The sequence below is a fragment of the Rhea pennata genome, chromosome 4, assembly GCF_028389875.1.
Source record: "Rhea pennata isolate bPtePen1 chromosome 4, bPtePen1.pri, whole genome shotgun sequence".
In the NCBI taxonomy this organism is placed as follows: Eukaryota; Metazoa; Chordata; class Aves; order Rheiformes; family Rheidae; genus Rhea; species Rhea pennata.
This window is the reverse complement of record NC_084666.1, coordinates 7,603,567-7,626,493: the sequence shown is the minus strand read 5'-3', so window position 1 is coordinate 7,626,493 and position 22,927 is coordinate 7,603,567. Positions and strand designations below refer to the sequence as shown.

The following is a 22,927-nucleotide window of genomic DNA, read 5'->3' as shown; positions in this document are numbered from 1 at the left end:
CCCAACTTCGGGCACGGCCAAACGCAGCCCCCGGTGCGCTCTTCCGCGCTGCGGCGGAGCTCGCCGAGGCGGGGCGCCCTCCCCGCTGGCTTTCTGCGCGCGCTCGCTGCCGGAACCAGGAGATCAAGCCGGGGCGCGGCGCCCCGCCCGTGGCGGCGGCGGCGGCGGCGGCGGCCGCTCCCCGGGCGGGCGCGCGGGGAGTGCATGCGCGCGGGCGCGCGTCGAGCGCCTCACTTCAGGGGCGCCCGCGAGTGGCCGCCATATGCTTGGCTTTTTTTTTTTTTTTTTTTTTTTTTTTTTTTTTTTAAGCCCCCCGCGGTTCCCCCGAAGTTCTCCCCGCGGCGCCGGAGCGGATATACATTTCAATGGGAAGTTCTCACTTGCTAAACAAGGGCTTGCCTCTAGGTAACGATTCCGCGGCGCGCGTGGAGCCGGGCCGGCGCCGGCGGGGAGGGAGGCGGGTTGGGGGGGGGGAGGCGTGAGGGCTCCGCCGCCCCCCGCGCCGCCCGCGCGCTTTGTGCCGCCGCCGCCCTGCGCGCCGCGGCGCGGCGCGGCCCGGCCCGCGGGCGCTCCCCGACCCCGCGGAGCCGCCGGGCGGGCGGGCGGCGGCGGCCCAGCTTCGCCTGGTAACTGCCGCGACAGAGGCGAGATTAAAAAAAAATATATTAATAATAAATAATAAAATTCGAAGGTGCGGAGGGAAGCGCGGTCAAGGGGACCGAAACTTGGCTGCGGTTACAGTTCATCCTTACCCCCCCCCAGCTTACACATAAAACGGCGTTAAAACTGCATCCAAAATATTAATACCCCCCCCGCCCCCGTTCGCTCTGGGTTTGAGCAGTGCCCTGGCTCCGAACTGCAGCAAAATGCTGGTGAAATGCCACAGAGGGGAGGAAAAAAAAAAAAAAGCCCCCCCCCCCCAAAAAAAAAAGCAGTGATAATATTTCTATAAACAGGAAGTTTAAAAGCAGCGTTTTATTGCTTTTAAAAGTGCTTGAGGCCTGGCTCTTGAAATGATTTTCCTAAATCTGTGGAGGGTTTATGTATCTGAAAGGTAAGGCTTTTTCTCCAAGAATTTGAATTCCTCTTTTTCTTTTTTTTCCCCTCCTCCTTTTCCTCTTTTTTTTTTTTTTTCCTTTTTTTCCCCCCTGTGGTAATGTGCTAGGAAAAGGTATTTATGAATTGCTGCTGATTTTTAAGGTAAAATAGATCACGTGCATGGGATGATGTTAGAGAATTGCTTGGTGTAAATTACTGTACTAATCGGAAGATGGGGTTTTTTGCAGATAGAAAGAAATACGGTGTAGACTCTGTTTATAAACATTATCATTCTGTAAGCCAATGATACTGTAAGAAGGCTGCAAAGCAGTAAATGAGTCTATTTACTGTGTATATATGATTCAGTCTGTTACGCTGTTTTGTTTTTCTCTAAAACATTAAATTCAGATTTTCATTTATGGTACTGAGAAACACTGTTATCAGTGGTGGTTTTCAAATTTCGCCTGTTGTAATTTACATTAAATAATTTTAACATCCTCTTATATTATAATAACTGTTGACCTTATCAGGAAAGATGTTTGCTTTTAGGCCATGATGGAACACCCAAAGACAATCATCCCTTTAGCTTCATGGAAAATAGTAAGACCTGATAGCCTGAAGTGAGCGAGTACTTGTCCTTTTTTTTTCCTTTTTAAATTATTTAAATAAACTAGAATATTTGTGATGTGTCAGATGCATCACAGGGATTCCCATTCCTGGGTCCTAGAAAATGTAAATATTCTTATGTAGCATGATAGCACCTTGACAATTAGCCTGATTGCCCTGTTTTAAATTTCATCTTTCTATTCCCGTGAAAAGAGAGTAAGAAAATACTAAGAAAATATTATTTGTATTTAAATGATTGCTACTTTAGATGGAAAGCCCATTAATTAACACGTTACCTACCTTCTCTTATGTAATAGAAAAGCAGGGTTAGAAATGTCATTGTATAGTAGACTACGCTAGTTGAAAGATAGTTTTCCAGTGCATCACTTTGTTCTATTTTTTTAAATCTATTTTATCTGTTTTTAACTGTGTGTTGGTGAAGCAGGCATATAGAATTATAATGCCAAACTGCTAACTTTAGTATATTTAATAATGTTACTCTTTATTGACCCCCAAAGGCAGCAAGATTTCAACAGTGGAATTCCTTAATACTTGACAAATAATAAGCTATTCAGTTTATTACCATATTGCTCATTCTGAAAAAAAGCTGATAACAAAAGACTTTGTCCATTTGCAGTTTAATAACATTTAAAAACAAAATGCAACAAACAGAAACCCAGCCTGCCGCACTTTTCCAGACTGAACAAGAAATAGGTATTTGCGGAGTGACTGCAATCTATAAACAGATAGAAATAAGGCAAAGACAGTTAAATTGTTCCATCGGTTTTGTCATTGTTAGTGTAAAAAATAGTGCTTTTTAGGTGAATAGAGTTCCTCTGTGTTCATTGGTGGTGCAGCGAGCATAATTTGTGTAACGTGAGTCGTATGCTGCCTGTTCTTGTCTAAACGAAAATCACCCTGTAAAGTAATGTAGATTCAGTATTTTTATAGCAAATGATACTTTTTTTAAAATTACTGAGTAGGTGAATAAGATAGTAATAATTCTGAGAGTTGCTGTAGTCGTGCCTACTAGAAGAGATGATTAATCAATGAAGTTACTATTTTTGTGATTTTTTTGGTTCAGTGCTATCGCACGTAGTTCAGGAGCATGCAACAGTTGAGCACACAGTACACTACATGTAAGAAGCTGATCATTGTAAGTACTATATTTTATCAAAAAATGAGAGTTCCTGGTAGTGTGACAAAGCAAATTTTACAAATGTTATCAGTTTGGTTAGTTCTTGACTTGTTCTTCTGTATCATAAAGATAAATAGCACCTGCTCTGTTAAAAATGTGTGGTGCTTCAGTTTACTAATTCTCTGTTTCTAAGAGTTATAATTTTATTCACAACATAAATAGAGAAGTCACAGTACTTAGCCAAAAAGTCTGATCAGAGAGATTAAAACGGAGCTGGATGCTGTAATGTGTTTTACAGATAGAGTAGTATACTTGCCATTGTTTTGAAACATAAAGTCGATCCCTCCTTATCAAATAAGAGCATCTACCAGAGTTAGATGACTAGGCATGGTGGACTCTTTGAGGGGGAAGGGAGGGGAAGAGGTGGAATGAATTTTCCCAAAACGTCTATTTAAATGGCTATTGTAAGAATGAAAAAGCTTACTTATTTTTTAAGTAAATAGCTTGCAGAGAGATAAGTGTATGGAAAGACAGAGATTTAAATGTCTTTTAAGTAAAGACACATGAGAAATAATAGTCTTTAATTTGTGTATGTGAAATACAACACTTAACCTGTTTATTCAAAGCCATGCAAATATTCTGGACTACAATTGCCTGTTGCCATTTTGTCCTTCCTTAACTACCATGAGTTTGTATGAGCTATGTTTCTTGAAAGGTAAATGGAGAGATCGGCCACTTGTGCGTCAGAGATCTGCATTTAATAGTAATACTTGGGGTTTTGCTTCTGAAGCCAGCTGGGAACATTGATGAGGTGATATTCTCCAGTATGTGTCAAGCTTTCAAATCCCGTAGCAGTTGGCAGTATAGCAAGCAAGCAGCCTCATCTGAGGCTACCTAACCTCCTGGCCCCATAATTATTTATTTGGTGAGAGAGTAGAGATGGAGTTACACATTTAATATGTGTCCTAAAACTTAAGGTGAGGATAAAAGTTGTAGTACATAGCCCTTTAGCCTTCGTTCCTCTGCCACACACATTCTCTCCCACAGGCAGTGTAGAAATGAGTTTACAAATGAGAGATGCTAGTTCCTTGCTCTGTCTTTGGTTCCCTTGCTCCCCTAGCTCCTTAAGAACAAAGGTGATAATTCATTCAAATCTGTGTATTGATTGGGAAAAGATGGCAAGCATTCTTTGCACATAAATCTAAAATTAACATTTCCTTAAATAGCGCCCTTTGCTTCCTCTGCGCTCTTGCTGTAGGAAGACTAGAGAAGTGTCACTGCATCAAGTTGTTATGGGCATTTCAGAACCCCTGAGCTGTGATTATGGTAGGATCTTTTTCAATACACAGTAATCCTCAGCCCATGTGCCGGAGTGATTAACGTGCTCAGAAGTGTTTTGGGAATCTGAGAGCATCAAAGTGTTGGCTGTCTTAAAACGATGTACGACCTTATGTGACAGTATTGTGGGGAGGGGAGAGCAAAGTAAGTGTTTCAAACTGTTTATAGCGTGAAAAAGCTTGCTGTGAGTTCTGTGATTAAACTGTTTTGAGGGCTTGATTATGCTTGTGGGGCTGTATTTTTTTAATATTCTGCTTTGATTTGATGATTGAAATCAGTAAAACTTCAAATTGTTTTTGAGCCTGACCAGAAAGAAACTTATCCCATTTCTGGAGGAATTTGAGACATCTGGGCCCTTCTAATTTGTACTGTCTTGTAAGTGCTATCTATGGCCAGGGCAGGGAGAGAGGGAGTATTTGACGTACAGTGTGCCTCACCACACCCTCGAGGCTCAGCCAGCCGCAACTGCCGGAGCCTGGAGCCCAGGCCGGCGCTGGCACGCTCTCTGCCCTGCCTGCCTGTCCAGGGACTGTTTGGGGGGCCACTTGACCATCTTCGTATTGCTGATGTTGTAGCAGGGCTTGAACCAAGGTCTTCACCTCTTTGGGATGCTACAACAAGCAGCATCTAAAATAAAAAAGGCCTTGACAATTTATGTATTTTTTTCTTAAAAAAAAAAAAAAAAAAGCTCACAAGTAAAATCCAAATTAAAAAAATCGCTTAAATCTATGAGAAAATGCAGTTTACTAGATGAATAATTTTTTTTGGTTGTTGCATGAAACAACACATTTATGCTTGCTCTGCTGGAGCAAGGATTTAATTTTTGAAGAAGATAATTATAAATTAACTTGTATGCTTTATGAAATACTTTCATCATTTCAGCTCAAACATATCTTGTTTCCTATGTTATTATTCCATTTGCTAATTATCCAGTTTGTGTCTAATGAACATAATTGAAAATTGACATTGTTTGATTTTTTTTTTCTTTGAGCTAAACGTTACTAATACTGTAGCGTATTTCATGTTGATATGTCTTTTGGATGAGCCTTGCACGTCTCTACATTTTCATCTTTTTTCTTCCTCCTTTTTTCAAATATTTTAGCATGTTGAGGAACTTCTTTCCAGGGTACCTGCCGGAGTATTCAGCCAGAAGGGATCCACTAAAGAAAGCAGAAAGGCTTGTCTTAGGGGCTAGGAACGATTGCTCAGAGTAATTGTAAAGTTGAGGTTTCTTAATAGAAGGCTTTTATTTATATCCCATATTAAGGCTTTGTAGCTTTATTATTAAAACATGAGGTAACACAATTATATAATTTTGCTTTATGTGAGGTATTTTAAGGCATATTTTGATAGTTCTATTTACAGGTCAGCGGGTGTCCCTTATCGGTATCTGAATCGCTTTCAGTGTGTTCTGTCACCACTGGCAAAGTTACATAAGTCTGGAATGAAAGTCGTTCACGCTTTCTGACTCTGTATGTATGCCAGACTTCATTGTAAGGAAAGTTACTCCTCCTCTCCTTTTAATCTTTTAGGGGAGTTCTGAGGCAAAAATACAAAAAAAAGAAAGAAGCATAGAAATGTTTCTTACATGACTGAGTCAAAATTCCACACTCCTGTATGCAGCCCGTTTTTTTTCTTGTTCGATGTGTGCTGTCTTCCTGAGCAGCCCCAATATTTCTTTATAGATAACAGCTTGTGCCATCACACGTGGACACATGCTGTGATTAGAGCGGTGAGAGGCCCACCCCAACAGGATCTGCTGGAAGCTCTGCAGTTATTTCACGTACTAGCCTACGGAACATGAGAGGAGCATAACTGTTTTGTTCCCTTTCTTTTAAAGCAAGCATAGCTTCTGCTGCCTTCTGTATTTGGTTGACATGTGACCCTTGCAAGAGAGAAGTGTCTATAGTTAAAGTGCCCCGTGTGGTTTCCTGGCGCGTACGTATGTACCTAAGCGTGTCTGGTCTCGTGCAAAAAGGATGTAGGCCCTCACCTGCTTTGGACATCCAGAGCCAAACTGCGGTATTCACAAAGTAGGTAGATGCTTAGGACAGAAATTCTGGGGGAAGCATGACTGACGTGGTCGTGCTGTCATTTTGCTCATATTCGAGCCCTGGCAAGCCAGGCTGACTGCTGTTGCTGCTGCCACGTGAGGTGCTGTCCCTGTAATTCCCCTTCTCCTCCCCTGCACATTATCCGCAAGAATTATCCCAAGGCAGCCCTCTCATGACAGCAAAAGTAGCAAATCCAGCTCGCATTCCCACTGGCCATATTCCTTTCCTTTCCTGCAGCAGGAGGCTACACTGTGCACAGTAAAGCCCAGTGCCTGGCCAAGCAGAGGAACAGCCTACATGCTGTCCCGTGTCGTGCTTGGATAGTACACTGGGGAGACAGCATTCAAGAGAAAGCCAGGAGAGAAGCAGCCCTGCAGGGTATTTTCATCCCCTTCCACTACACATACTTTTTTCACTCTGCAAAATGTCATTGTAGCCCCTGGGTGAGTCAGAAGTTGGGAGAACGCGCCAGAAAGGAGCTATGCTAAGATGCATGCTCTCCAGTCAGATTGGGCTGATCCACAAGAGAATTTGCAGGAAAAGAGTGCTGCCTCGGGCAGCTGTTAGTCATACGTATCGGCAGTCAGAGGTGCCGCTAGAGGCTGACAGCCAGTAATGTCTTTGCCATTGGTGCAAATCCCTGTATCTTTAATCTGTAATTGCAGAATTTTTGTTGGCTTCTGTAGGGATTTTACCTGAATGTGTGTTTTCAGAGTTAGCCCCCTAGTTTTAAGCTGAAATGTCCAAAATCAGTGTTGCCTCTTGCATACTCGCGGCATGGCAGTCTCGATCTGAGAAACAAAATGCATGGCTTAGCAGAAACGATGTGCAGTGCTTCATCAGAATTGCTAGATGAGTTAAATTTCATTAGATGGTTGCAGCCAGTGTGTCTCTTGCTGAGTATGTAGCTTTAGTCTTTGCAGAGTCACACAGGACAAAAGTGTTTAGTAGAGATAACCACAAGCCAGTCCCCAAACTCTTAAACTGATATTTAAATATTTTTGCTCTTTAATGTGTTGTACCAGATATATTAAACTGTTTATTTTCAACCAGATAATGAGCATTTTCACATTTGTGGTCTACCAGACATCTTAATGTGTGTCTAGTGCTTCACTGAATAGTATTAATGTGTATCACAGCCTTTCTCACGCTGTGGATTTTCCTGTTCATATAATCAGCATTACTGAGAGAAATGATCTTACTGGTTAACAGTAATTCAGTGTTGTGTGAGTGTGTTCCCATGCTGACTGGAACTGGCTAGATAATTCTTTCTCTTAACAGTGTTTCTTGGATAAGAACGATCATGAAGGTGCTGACCAAAGCCATGGCAACATTTTAGGTTTTTATTCTATATCCTCACCAAATTCCTTCCTGCCTGCTAAAAGTCTGCGACTGCTAGCAGTGCTCCTTTCCCAAACTATTCTTGTGCTTGGATTGGAAAGGATGCCACCTTTCATTCCTCTTACTCGGTTTTGATGGGCAAAATTTCGTTCATGCACCTCTTTAAACATAAATATCTTTTAATATCTATTAAAATGTTGTGTGGAATCCAACATTTTTGCAAAAACAGGTAGGCCAAAAGCTATGTGTTTGAAGGTCGTGTGTTTAGTTACTTAGGAGGCTTCTTACCTTCAACCTCAATCAGCATATGCAGCTGATATTGCTATAGCTTCGTTTGCTGGTTCTATGAGATTTAGTTGATTTTTTCAGCTCCTGTAAGAGCCTATATGAATTGTTTTGAATTTGCAGATACTTCTTCATGTAGAACCTTTTCTTGTAATCCTACAACTAAAACATTTTCCTATGTCTGGCCTGGTTGAGATTCCTGGTCAGCAGTTTAGCCAGCAGAGCACTATTCCTATGTGATCTTTGAACTCAGCACAACTAGACAGCAGTTTTTTTTTAAAAAGCAAAAGCAACATCTAAGAAAATAACCTTTTATCTGTGTGGAGCTGGATGTATTTTAGCCACGCCAGTCTAGATAAAAAGAATGTCTTGCATTTTTTAAAAGCTTGTGGGAGGAGGCTCACAATAGAGGCTCCATTGTGCTGTTAGTACTGAGAGTACAGGAAATCACAAATTAGCTATGACGAGAGTATTGCAGGGGAGTTTTAAGTTTACTTAATTCCCATAGCATTGTATGGTTTTGAAAGGGTTTCACAATACACTGCATTTTGGGTTTGGTTGTGTATGTTGTTTATATTTGACAGTCCTCTGTTTCAGGCTTTCTCTTACCATGTCTTTGTTCGAAAGGTTTCATGTTTTTAATGCTTGAATCCAGATGACTTTCCTTCTCGCTGTAAATACAGAGGCATACAGATATAGTTTGTATTTACCTCATGACCACCCTGCAGCCATCTGAAATTTAAATCTAGCATTATGTATTCAGCACTGAGAATTATCTCATTTGAGCAAGGAAAAAGGAAGGATTTTAAGTAGGAATTTGGGAAGCAGTAAGCTGCAGGCATAACTTCCTTTCCTGGCAGATTTTGATTTTGATCTTGCAGGATGTTGAGTTATTCAGCTCCAGTTGATATCAAATGAAATTGGAGAGGGCTTACAAAAATCCATAGAATCCTGGTTGCATCTCACATGCTGAGCCAAAGCTATTATAGGATAACCCTTTTGCTAAAATTTATCTGAAAATAGGTTTGGCTTAGTGAGAAACACATCCTGTGACTTAATTGGAAGATTCAGGATGGTAAGGACTCTCCAAAATCATGAATGTTATTTTTCGGTTCCTATGAATAAATAAAATTTACGATGTGTTTTACTGAGCTAGTGTTTTAGACTCTGAAGTATTGTGGACATTATACTTTTGTTTTGATAACTTTGCTAGTATCTTCTTTTTGGACGTGCTTTTAAGCCTGTTAACTTTTTGTTTTTAAGCTTCATGGCTTTGTTAACAAAATTAATGCTTATATTCCAAAAGAAAAATGTTTTCTTACATTCACAAGAACCCAAGGAAAAATCTAGAAATACAAAATATACTTTATTTTTTGCCTGCCTTACAGATGTTAGCTCATAAGCTGGTGAAGTTTTCAAAGTGTGGGTTATGCAATTCTAGCAACTATAGAAGTCCCTGAAGATTTACTATCAAGAGAGAAATTTTTGTGCAAGAGCAAAGGGCCTAAAAGTTCATCTAATTCTCTCTCAGATTTCCGAAGAGAATTATTGAAGTTTAGTTTTCATTTTAGAAGACTAATTATAAAAAGGACATTAAATAGTGATTATTTTTTTAATGAATAGTAAATAAACTTCTGTGCAGATTTCTTTGGTCCCAAGTATGTGTGGTAAAAGGAGCAATCTATGAATAAACTGTGTGATACCTAAGAACCTGCTCACATTTGATAAAACATAATTCTAAATCAGGTTAGTTAAGATAGCACATGTCTTTTTGTGACTACTAAGTGTAAACTAGGCTTATTTCACAATTGCTTTAAGATGTTTTAAGAATCAGCAAAACCAAGTCAAAATGTCATACTTTGCAACCACTTTATGTGGGCATTTATGTTCTAGTTTACTGGCACTTGCTAGTGTAAATCTAACTTTTCTTGTGTGGGATTGGTACCTCTTTATGTAAGTCATCTAACTGAAACATCTATGTTAGGAAGTTGATCACCAACGTGAGAACTGTATTACCCTCTTGAGTTGCTTATCTTCCTCTCCCCCCCCCCCCCCCCCCCCCCGGTTAAAAAAACAGCTTAGTGTTATTAAGAATCTTTAGGAATAGCTGAAGGAAGATGAATGTGGACTTGCTAACTTTCAGAGCAAATTTGATCTAGTTATTACCAGAGAAGTGGAAGGGAGAGGGGAGCAGAGACAGCAGTGCTAGCAAATGTGGTTAAGTGGCACATGGTGGTAATGGCTCAGACAGTGTTGGTCTTCTCCTACGTGGAAGTAGCCTGAGGAACCACCTGGAATGATTCACTTCACTTCACTGCACAGTCCCAGCACGCATCAGACGGGCATGATGATACTGACCTCAGTTGTAAAAGCAGTCTGAGGGCTGTAGAAAAAAGTACCAAGGGCAGGATTTTGATATTAATGTTGCCCTGAATAGGTGCTTGGTAGATCTCATTTGTGTCTCATTTTGTCGCAGGTAAATGGTTTGGAAGCAGTGTGGTTTTGATTGTGAACTGAATTAATGTAAGTGCACTTAAGACAGCCTGTGGCATGACTGAACACAAGCTCTGTATAAAACATTCTGCTATGATTGAAGGGCTTTTTTTTTTTTTTTTTTTTTTTTTGCATTAAACATGTACTTTCCACCATTAAACTGCTTCCTCTTTAAACAGTTTTTTTTTTTAATCTCTTGTATATTTAAATCAGGAAGTTGTATTTCACCAATTATCTTGACAGGACATGCATGCAAAGAAATCAGCAAAATACTGGTAAGTGATCAGGCTGCAGCTCCATATGCGGCGTATTGAAATACAGGAATGTTGTGCTAGCACTGAGTACTCTTGATTGTGCTGAGATGCAGAGGTTTGAAGTGGAGACGTGATTGCAGGCTATTTTTACTTAACAGTTGAACTTTGGGAGAGAAGTGGCAATGGATAATTTCTTTTAGTTGGAGTTTGCACCCTCTACAACTTAAAAAAAACTTTGAGATGACTGCTAAGTAAAGACACCTAGTCTAGAAATGCGAGATGGAAGAGAGCAGGAAAAATGCCTTCCATTTAATGGAGTGGGACACTTTGGCAAGTTTTGTTTTGGGTTTTTCCCCAGGCCACACAGTTGCTGTGCTTGGATCACCTCTGTGTTACACTGCCTGTCATGGGGCCCATTTAGGAACTGGACACGTAGCAGGACACAATTCCCTCGTGTTAATACCATTTTATTCTATTTCAAATTAATTAAATCCAGCTTCCCACAGGACATCTTTATCTTGCAGTATCAGGCCTGCATCACAGCTTAGGACCTTGCCACTGAAATATGGATGGCTCTTTCTTCCTTTCCTACTCTGATTGCCCAGTAAACGCTCTTACAGACAATAGAAACATTTCTGCTATTCTAGAAATGCACTGGCTTTTTCAGAAGCTGTCGAGGTTTGTGAAATATGATACTGACTGTTTGGTTTGGATGTGAGACCCCTTGATTTAATTCTTTTACAGAGGAATTGATCATCTTATTACATCTATTATATATGGATTTAGTTCAAGTCCTGACAGTTTATACATAACTTGAATTAATTGTAAAATGTGAAAAATGCAGAGTATTCTTCAGTTGGCTGAAATTTTAAAACTGCGTTTTTTCCTGTCCGCATTGGAAGTCGGCCAGGTGAAAGTTAACATTCCCACAATACCTTTTCTGTGGGGTAATGGGCAAGTTGAGGGCAGCATTCTTTCCTTCGTTTGTATAAACAGACTGTACTGTCCAAGGCTATGGGAGAGTTACTGCTGAACATGTAATCACTGCTGCTTGCCCTCCCCGTTGTTGCTCCGTTGACGTTTTTTTTTTTTGTATTTTTTTTATTGTCTCCTATTTGTATAACGTGGAGCCTTTACTCTGTTACCATTTAGGATCTTGCCCTAGGCAGTGCTGTATAAAAAAATCTATGTAATCTACCGATCATTTCATTCACTGTAGTGAATGATGTAGTCAGTATTCCTTCAAAAACTTGCCGGACGTGTGTCCTTACAACGGTAGAGTCTTGTTGACAGTAGACGAAAGGAGGTGAAGATCTGCAGAGCGGAACTCATCTTTCATCTCTCTCAACTCGGCCACCTTTGGTCCTTCCAAAACATAGCAGGAGTAACGTACCAGGAAGCGTGGAGTTGGGTGTACGCGTACTGTGCCTGGCTAACAGTTGGATTTTGTACCTAGGTACTGTTAGAGTTGCTGAACTCTTATGTAGTGTAAAGACTGTTGTATATGTAGTTATTATCAGTTAGGAGTACTCAGTGAGTCTTAAGCATATGGGTAGATTTTGTTCTTAGGGTCCTAAATACAATTTTGTACTGCCTCATATTAGTAGTTTATATGTGAAGAACTGTGCAGAAGTAGTGACCTCTCCGCTCACGTGCATCACCGTTTTCCAGCTCCTACAAAAACTAGTAACGCTTGATCAATTAGCTGTGGACAACCTTAGGCAAAATTTGGGGACGGGGGATCAGGAGTGCAGAGAATCTCAAAGATGCTTAATATTTAATTTGTTCATTGGGTGTTTCTTGGGCTGTGATCTAAACACTATTGATTTATTTAAAAATAATCCCAGTGACTTCAGTGTTTTTCAGCTTTCGCCTTCCCTTTGCCAGACTTCAGATTTTTTTGCATTTAAATGGCAAAATCTGTCTCAGAAAATACATGTTTTTTATTACTGATGTTTGTGGAAAAGGGTAACAAGGAACTATCACATCTGAAAGTTGCATTTTTACTGAATCCTGAATTGACAGAGAAAGAAAGTCACTAAGCCCTTGATTTTTTTTATGCTTTCTGGCTAGGTCAGGTCAGGGCCATATAATCATTCCTTTTCGTCCATTGATGTCACTGTACAGAGTGAAGCTAGTAAATGAACCTAGAATTCATTTCATATAAAACTCTACATTTTGACATGCAGTGCGCGTATGTGGTACATGCGTATTTTATTTCTGCAGGCTCATTATCATGAAATCTGCATCTTCATGTGAGTAAGAAGACAATAGGATTGGTACAAGCACTTCCAATTTTCTGTTGTCTGTTGTTCATGCAAAGTATGGACAACGGTAAAATACCAATGCATCAAAATGCGTTAATGGTGGAATTTCCATTTCCAGTTCTGTTATCATAATTTTTCATCGCTTTTAAACCTCTAATGTCTTCTAATATGGCTCCAAGAACTAAATAAGAAAAATATTATTACTTACTTGACAAGATACAGATGTATTAAGAAAAGCATTTATTTTCCTGTCTTCAATTTTTACTCATTTATAGCACAGATTTTATGGATCTCTTTGCTGGGCATTATTTTTTTCTCTACATTTAAAAGAACAAATACTCAGACTACTGGTTTTATTGGATATAAATGTCGATAATGTCTGAGAACGGGCTATAGTTAGATCTGTAGCATTCTTTAACATTTTTGAGCTTTGTTACTTAAAGAAACTCTGGTTATTCTGTGTGTGTTTATATCTACGTAGATTATGCCATAATTTTATATATGAATTTACAGTTTATTTTTTTGCGCGGAAAGCGGTAGTATGTTCTTAGCAATTATGAAGCTGATGTCAGATACATACATACAAAACTTGAATTGCATGCATCAATTTTGTACGTACACACTGATGTGTGAGCTGCTTGTTTGCAGGTAAATTACCTGTTCACTCCTAACGTGCTTGATTTTGCAACTAATACTCAAATAGCGGACTGCCTTAGTCTGCAAGCAGCTCTGCTGACTGACTGCAGAACCACAGTGCAACTCAGTCTGAATAAGCAAGACCTTTGTAAGTAAAAGACAAATAAAATTCTAAAGAAAGATGTGCATTGAATGGTAACCTGGGCTTTCTTGTCTACCGACTGTGAAACCTCTGTAGGAATTACTACTGTTGTACTAGTGTTCCCTCCTTCTTAATAGAGGTGTTCTGTATCCTGTTTTTCTTGCTGACCAGAGAATGACAGCTTTTAAGCATTGTAATGATGAAGTACCATTAGCTGTATACCATTCGTGTCTTAAATTGCATCCTTTGTAGTGTTGTTAGCTGTTCGTGTGAAATAGTTGGGTATGGTCAGGATCTTTCCAGCACTTCTGCTTTCTTCTTATTTTCTTGTTTTGTAGGTTATTCATTTTTTTTTTGTTGAATTATATGTATTTTTATGATCAGTTGGCATGGAAACATGCCTGTTTTATAGGCCAGTTGCTTTTAGCGTTAATTTACAGGTACTTGTTTTCGAATGTGAAAATGGAAACCATTTTGCCTACCATTAATACACACAGTGCGACGTAAATTATCTTTCCTTCTGTCTTGCGGGGGGAAATGAATTTTTTTAACCAGAGAAAAAATAGAGCCTAATAGTGTATTGCATCATGCATACTGTTTTAATAAGACAGTGTTCGGCATAAAAACAATTGAAATATGTAACTAGATAGAATCAAGAGAACAAAGCCTAACACCAAATCTTAATTTAAATCCAGAAAGCATATCAGGCTTTTCAGTACTGTAAAGTCACGTCACTAAACTTCTTTTTATTATTATATTTATTGGTGCTACCCTTCCTTCTTGATGTTAGAACACTGTTTTCTTATAGAGACTGATTGATACTGATGTTCTACAATTTTGGTGAGGTTTGACGTTTCCGAAATATCTCATGGGTGAACATAAAAATGTGTTGTAGATTTTTGCATAATTAACGCAGCAATATTCTTGGTGATATGGTGATACATGTCAGTGGCTGCTTTTGGGAGGAAAACAAGTTCGCTGTCAGACTCAACATAAGGAAGAACACTTAGACTAGGTCATTCTTGCAAATACATGATCATAACTTTCTCCCTAAAATGGTGACATGACTTGCAGTTTTTTCTCATTTTGATACATCGTGAGTGTCACTGAGTCCCTTCTCATTTTAAATTGCTCCAAAAATATATTTTTGTGTGTCATTTGTCTGCAGGTCATATTTATATTGTTCACATTTATAGAAATCTGAAACTGTACCCGAATACTTACTATTTTAAGTATAGGTAACTAAATATCTGATATATATCAGATGTTTAGTTATCTCCATATGACATACTCTAAGGGAGCACAAATTGTCTGCTCTCAACATAGTTGCATGCAAATTCACTAGAGTCACATTTAATCTCATGATTTCTAAAAGCTACGGACCACTGTCTGAAGAACTTTATATAGATTGGATACCTGGAGTAAAAATAAGATTTGAATTAATTTACTTTGGCTGCGACTCCTCCCTCCGGTTCCAGACTTCAAATGTTTATTTCACTATATCACTTCATAGGCAGTATGCTTTCTGTAAACAGAAAATGAACAAATGGAACTGATAGTGTTCATAACTCAGTTTTACATGTTTAATAGTCAGTTCATCTCGTTCATCACATATTTTGCCATGCTGCTTTTTCTTTATTCCCCAAGTTAAAGTCCATGCAATTCAATTTGAAAAGGTACATCTATACAAGATTTGTCAAATTTCAGTAAAACTGCTAAAAATCTGCAGTTTATAAATGTTTTGTTCATGTCACTGTTCATATTTTATGAATTTCATGGCATTACTCAGCAACCATATGGTCTGTTTCAGCCTCACTGTATTCTCTTTTCTTAATATAAGTATCTCTGGGCAGTAAAAACAAAACCAAAAAAACTGTAGGTGAAACCCCTATGTTTTCACAATTATTCATCTTTTAAATAATTCAATGAAAAATAAATGCTTTGTACTAAGCCCTTCTACTAAGACCATGCTGAGCTTTCTCATGGGTCATTTGAAAGTGGCTTTCTCAGAAGTTCAGGAAGACAGGTTCGAACTTTTTGTCTTGCTTACAGCATTTTACAGATCACATTTTTACAAACCCTAACGCAGCTGTGAGCAGAAGTTAGATTATACCGCTTCCTGTGTGGCGCTGGCTCGTCCTAGGCACCGAAGAAAACTACCGAAAACCTTCTGCGCTCTGTTCTCTCGTAAACAAATGGGTCTGTCTCTGCAGAGACAAGCGAAAAATAAATGGGCTCCACCCTTACAAATCTCAGTGTACTTGTCACAGTGGCTGGCGACAAGATGTAATTCTGTCATGGTTGTTGTAAACTGCTGTTTTTCCTCCCCATCCTTCCTTGAAAGCGTGAGCGTGGGGCTGTAATAGCTGTAATGTCAGCCTTCTTCACAGGTAGGCTTCAGGATGCTGAATGCAGCTGTTGTGAATGGGTGTATTTTAAGTAAAATATATTTTCATTTATGTATTTCCATATGGTATTCGTGCTTATGAAAGGAGCGATGCATTTGAGTTTTACCTGCAGCACTCCCTACTTTGTTCTGACCGATGGTGTATTTAAGTTTGCGCTGCAGTCAGTAGTTGTTGTGTTATTTTATTGCATAGTCAGGTGGCTTTGTTATAAATTGAGAGCTACTCACTAAGTTAAATGTACTTGCTGCTGTTTGATCTCTGCAGTAAGAAGACGGTGTCTTTCTTGCATTCCTTTATTCACAGGGTGGATATGGTACTCACTGAAATCGAAAGCTTCCTTTCTCTTGGGAAGTCTTCTGTGGGCGCCTGCCAAACCTCCCATAGGATTAAGCTACTAATCGTGTTGTCCTTTAGATATTTTTGACATAAAAGTTACGTTAACCAGTCCTGTTCTTTAATTATCTTTACCTGAAATAGTTGACATGTTTTAAGGAATAAACAGTCATACTTAATTTGAGTGCTTTATCTGTGCATTCTGGAAAGTAGCTATTGAACAAGGTTGAAAAGAAACGTATGAAGTGTAGAAAGGTATCAGTGTGTCACCAGAAGGTTTGTATTTTTATTAGCTATGCAGCTTTCAGAATTTCCACTCACTTTGCAAATGGTTTGACTGCTGTGATATTGTTGTTTTCTAGCATCATACAGTGCTTGCCACAAAGTTAGATGCCTGCAGGGTAATAATGCAATAGAAGTGTTTTAATGATTTTTTAAAAAATAAGTTGATATGTTGCAGCTTGCGCACAAGATATTTTTATATTCACTAACATTCAAAACTTGCAAAGTAAATTTCTCATGAAAATACCAGTGGGTATTCTATAATTTTAATATTCTTAACTGTGAGTAGCAGTTTAGAGTCGCCCAAAACGGTCATGTTTCACAATATAGCATAGCGTTGTAGTGTTTGTAAGAAGTAGTAATGCTAACTGTTTTTTTTCCCCCAAAGTGTAAGAATGTGCAGGTGGAATTACTGCTTAAAGTATTTAACTCTTAGGCAACTTTAGCTCTGTAAAATTTTTCCACCATTTATACATACCCGATTTAACTAGTTTACAGGTTAGACCTAATAATTGAACCTCATCTGAGCTACCCGTGGATGTCAAATTTTCGCTGAGAATTATACTCCGAATTTCACCCACTGTTCTCGGCCTGATTTTCCTTTTGGCCTATTGAAACTTGATCCAATCAGGGACAGAAAGAACTAAAAGATTAACCTTTTGGGAAAAGTCTTTGAAGAAAATGCTGGAAGAGCTGCAATTTCCTCTGGATTTACTCTGATGAAATAATTGTGCTATGAAAGTATCTAATATGAAAAAAAAAGAAAAAAAAGTAAAGTTAGGGCACAGAAGTAATAAGTTCTGTTTTTATTATTTTTGTATGGAAACACCTGAACTAACTTGGTTTGCTTTTCATTCAGAAAATAGGGATGTTTAGTCTGTTGCAAAGACCTGTTGCTCTGTTGTTTCTAGATCTCAAGAACGAGGATTAGTTTCATGTCACCCAGTCAGATGCTCTCCTGATTTCTGGGAGTTACCAGATCATTTTTCTCTCGGGCTGGGCAAACAGAGGGTTGTCATTCCCTCCCTTTTGCAGAAGTGACGGCCAGCAGGACTTGCTTTCCAATATCTTTCTGTATCCTATGTCTGTTTTTCTGAACACAATCCAAATCTCTCAATACTTTTTCAGTTTACCTGCATGAAGTAGATGATCCTTTGATTATCTTTGGATTATAAAATTCCAAGTCATTTGAGCGCTGCTGGTGACTACGTGGCTGCGGAAGAACACTGGTGCAAGCCTCTGAGCGCCCTGTTGTTTATCCTCCTGCTGACATTTCTCCAGTGCTCCTAGTTTGAGTAGGTAGAAAAACCATAGAGTAAGGTTTCTTATTTTGGAAATGCTTTATTGATCTGATACAGTAGTCTAGTTTCCATTCTAATTCTCAATCTGCTGTCAATCTGTATTTTGTTTTGAAAGGAAGTTGCTATGGGCTGTCTCTGTAACTGTCCATTTTTCACAAACCATAACGCTGCAGAAGTTTGAGGCTGTCACTGAGAGAGGGGGAGACAACATTTGTGTGACGCACATATGTGCCGTGGGCAGATTCTGTAAATGTCTCTGCCTGCAGATTGGTGGACACGGCAGCTAAAATAAGTTTATTTTTTAAGCTAAAATGTGTATGGAAGATGCTAGAATAAAACTGCAAAGTGACATCTTTTATTTGCTGGGAAATGCAGTCGTGAACTTATTTTCTGAAATACAGCTCTAGGCCAAACCAAGAATACACTGTTGTGAAACTGGAAAGATAACCAGTTAAGAAATGTTGCTTGTGGGAAGAATGAACACTACCCCTGTTCGAGATTTTGTAGCTCTTGACAGTAGACTCAGTAACTCCTTTCTAAAAATTTTCTTTGAACTGATGTTTTTAGCACTGAGGTTGCTGCTGTTGACGTTATGCAATTTGTAGCAAGAGATGGAACATGATTTGTGCCCTGAAAAATTGACAGTTTGAAGCCTTTATCTGCAGACAAAGCAGTGTTATACATGTGAGTGGTCCCTTTTCAAGTTTGAAATGGTTAAACTACAGAGATTAAAAGAAACTTTATAAAGCCTAGTGAAAAAATGCAAATATGGGTCATTTTTAAAGACTTATGACTTTTCACTAGTTCAGTGAAAACAAAGCGTTCAAAAACCTTCTCCAAGCTCTTTAAATATGTGATATGTGTGGGAAGAAATATTTTGCTTCTCTCATCAAGTCATGGGAATAACTCCCCATTTTGACTCTGTTTTTCAGTACAGCTTTAACTGTGATGCTGGGACCAGAGTCTTTGTAATTGAAACTCAAAACTCTGCTTGAAGAAAAGCTCAGTAGAACAGTTCTCTTACATCATATGTTTTTATTATATTATGATTAAATGTAACATGATAATATAAACCAAGCTTTTGCCTTAAAGTGGCTGTTTTATTTGGCTCTTTGACTGTTGTTACTGGCTCATTCTCAGTGCGCTTGTCATTTTTATACATCCTGTTTGCTTACCTTCAAAATGAACATCTTTTTAGAAAATCTTATTTATTCAAAATGGGCTCAGTATGGGTTGGCCTACAGAATACACTAGATGGGAAATGGGAAGACTTTGATTCCCTTAGGCTTCAGACTTTCTCATTTTCCCATTTTTTTTAACTGTACTTTAATGTTTTTTCTGTAGCTTGTAATCATCCTCAACCATGTTTTTTTAGTATTGCCAGAGAGCAGCAGGGGTTGGTGGTTGTGGGAGGAACTGGAAAGGGAGAGTCCAAGGGAGAGAAATTGGGGCTTTAAGGAGCCCTGTGCACTGGTTTGGATTTGGAGAGTCACTTTGGTTTTCCGAGGAACATAGTGGAACGTAACTCAAAGTTTATTATTCCCATTTGCCAGAAACCTTAATGCTGTGTGAATTTTCCTTTTTTAATTGCGCTAATCTTAAGAAATAAATAGCCCAGACTTCCTGATGTTTTAGGTGTAAAATTTAGGGGAAGTTTCTAGCTCTCCTCCTAAACAAGAGTGTTTTTTTGTTTTTTGATTTTTTTTTAACTGGGAGCATTGCTACCACAAATAGTACCATGATTTTCAGTTGAAAGGAAGATGAATCATATTAGATGCTTTCCTTAAAAAATAAAATAAAATAAAGACGACAGCTAAGTGTTCATGTAGAATAGGTCAGTACTGTTGTTTTTAGTGTCACTTGAGTGTGCCTACTGACCTCAAAAAATTAAACCTTGTGAAACTAATTTGATATCTAAGGCCCCGCACTTGCCTATCTTGAGGTTTTTTGATAAGGAAAACAAGGTGTGTCCCAGGTAATAGTTTAACGTTCTTGGCCAAAGTACAGGAGTGCTACTAAAGAAGTTGCTCTTGGTGTTTGGGATCAGAATAAAGCAAGTCTTTGATGTTGGCTGCTCTTGAGTATTGGTTTTCTTTTTCTGAGAGAGCATCTTGTACAACAATTAAAATGTAAGAAGAGCACAAAGAATAGCCATCATGACAGGCTGTATTCAGGAATTTTACTTTGTAATACATCATTGGCAATGTCTTTAAAACATGATGTGAAGTTACTGCTTACAAAGGTGACTGCGTTGACGGCCTAGAAAACGTTACTGCCTTCCCAAAGCATACGTACAGTTCAAGAAGTGGGTTCAAAACAAAACCTGCTGAAATAATGTGGCTTATTGCAGGAGAAGTATTTTAGGAGTAGAGAGAGATTTATTTTTATTTTTTAACTTATTTCCTTTACAGATCAAATACATAATATTTTATAGACAGATCAAGAGTAACTCCGTGAGTGCATTACATTCTAAATTTATGTTATGTGGATGTTCAGCCAGTATGAAATTCTCCACAAAGATGCCAGCTCTGATAACATGGTAAAAGAAAGAATTGCTTGCTTCTGTATTGAGTGCATTTCCGTTCATGTGGAATTACAGCCCTGTTTTGCCAACCTGTTTTAGACTTGTTCTGTATCCTGGTTATTGTCTTCAGAGTCATCCAGTACTGCATCTTCTGTGGAAAGTGTCTTAGTGTATCTTGGCATGATAAATATTGTTACTGGAATGGCTAAGGGAGTTAATCATTCTGCTCCTATTACGATTGTTGAAGCAGATTGTTTTTCCAGTTCCTGTCAGGAGGAGTTTTCTAGCCTTTCTCTTCTTTTTCTTTTTTTCTTTCTCTTGCTCTTTTTTTTTTAATAAATAAAAAAATCATACCACCAACCTATACAGTTTATAGGGTAGCACATAAGATCCGTTATATTTTAAACTAAAGTTCGGATATGTCTTAAGAAATTTTTTTTCTGTTTATTTTCCCCCCCACCACCACCACCCCAGTTGCCATTTATCAGCCTGCTCCGTGGTAGCTGTCCTGGGAGTTGGAGTGCGGTGCAGCGGGGGAATGTCTTTGTTTGCAAGCTTGATTATCTCTAAAACAGAAAACTGAACGCATGAGTCTCATCCGTAAGTAGGAAAGAAGTTAATGTCATTAGTTAGAATTATAGGCAAAAGTGACTGCTGAAGCATGTCATAATTTTCACATTCTTTGATTCTTAGTTGTATATATTGTACTGAGTTTCAGTGCATTACTTCCTGTTAGTTATAAAGTAGCTTGTGGCTTAAGCCACAGTCTGCAGGCAGGGGCATTTCACAGTCACCTTAAAACTGGTGTTCTAGGTAATGAATTTGGCAGCCTTAGCTAAAATTTCTCTGAAGCTGGAATTAATGGACGTGTACTCAGCTAGGGTGTACTCAGGTCCACCATTTGAGATATGTTTCTAATTTGTTTTCCTCCTCCTCCATCCTTCTTAATAAAGTTAAAAACACTTGAAACAGAGTAAAGTCTTTGCTGTGGACAGGCACTGAAATGCTGCTTATCAAGGGAAAGCTCTGTTCTTTAAATTATTATTCCTTTTTGTGGCATTTGCCTTTGTGTGTCTGTTATTTTAAAATGGCAACTCTACAATATTGTATTTGGTATACAGTTTATTGCTAATGCTAACACTTTGATTTAGTATTTGATTTAGTTGTTACTGAATATTGTGGTTTAGGTTGCTTTTTAACTGTCATAGACAAAACACTTTTTAAAATAACCCTTTGTTATTCTTGTTCATTTGACATTAAATAGTTATGATTCATATTATTTCAGACTTATTTTGAAAAGCATTAGTTAAGATTAGGCTTATCGTTATAGCATGCTCAGAATATATCATTTGAGTAATTTTTTTGATAGATGTGGAATACATCCCGCTAGTTTTCACATGCGTGTTTGAAGTAAGTGTGTAATTAATAGAAAATGTCGTCAGAAGATTTTGTTTCCATTAACAGAACTTTATTTCTGATCACAGGCTTCAGAATTTCTCTGGTAGGGAGTTCATTTTTTGTACCCTGACAAGCATTGAGGATTTTGAGACATGCTGACAGGCATTAGAGGGAAAAAAAAAACAGAATTACTATATGTTTAAAAAGGACTACTTAGACCAGGCTTCTCAAAAGTAGTGCTGTTCTCACAGTTATGAGACCATAATATCTGAGCGTGCCACATTTATTTCTATGTAAGTACAGAGCAGTAATGAGGAATCTTGATTATCAGTAACAGCAGGGAAAATGTAGAATTTTCTAAATAGAAATCATTGGCTTATTTTGTTTAGATTGTGCCAAAAGGGAAAATCAAGCAAGAGAGCCGTATGGAAATACTCTTGAGGGCTTTGTGTTGTATGATGTATCAATCTGCTTGGACACTCGTTTCCCACAGTAGTAAAATAAAGACATGATACGTGCGTAAGTCCAAGTACTGTGGATGTCTATGAACCAGGGTGGTAACTACATAGTAGTGGAGTTGGGTATATATTTTATGTACATGAATGAGCTGCGAATGTCCTGAGAGAGTGACATTGGGTGTATTTCAGTCTTTGCAATTAGCAGGAGGATATAGATGGGTGTGACTGCTTTGCACATCATTGGGTCAGCGCTGCACCGGAAACCACTTTTATTTTTCTTGGTCTCTTGCAGATTAAAAAGAAAAGAAGGAAGATGACTTGTTTTTACTGCGTTTAGATAAATAAAAAATACCGAGTGCAGTAGCATGCGTTAGCTATGCTCTGTTTCAGTAAAGCTTCAGCATGTTTAGCATTAACCTTTAAGCCCTGTAGACTTCAGGAAAGAGTGTGCATATGCTTAAGGTGAAGCTTAGGCTTAGTCTTCTATGTACATTGTAAGGCACAGGTCTTATTTGAAAATCATTTTGGGATTGTTTCTGTTAATTTCAGTAAGACTTGCAGCAGGTCCCTAAAATCTTAAGTCCAGCCAGAAACATTAAATGGAGGAGAGGCAAAAAAGGGGAGTAGAAGT

At 38.6% G+C, this 22,927-nt stretch overlaps 1 protein-coding gene across 9 annotated transcripts in view; it reads left to right on the top strand.

Annotated features, from left to right (window-relative positions):
• The window catches only part of CTBP1 (C-terminal binding protein 1), a 248,176-nt gene that overhangs the window by 180,085 nt on the left and 45,164 nt on the right, over positions 1-22,927 (top strand). Inside the window, exon 1 of one of the 9 annotated variants that reach the window (XM_062575223.1) lies at positions 302-405. The exons of 5 other annotated variants lie outside the window; for them this stretch is intronic. In XM_062575223.1, the coding sequence (XP_062431207.1) occupies positions 366-405 (40 nt within the window). In that variant the 5' untranslated portion in view covers positions 302-365. Of the gene's footprint in view, positions 1-301; positions 406-1,026; positions 1,055-21,019; positions 21,041-22,927 lie in introns of those variants that run through there. 3 more of the 9 variants (XM_062575229.1, XM_062575226.1, XM_062575227.1) reach the window with 3 other exon arrangements.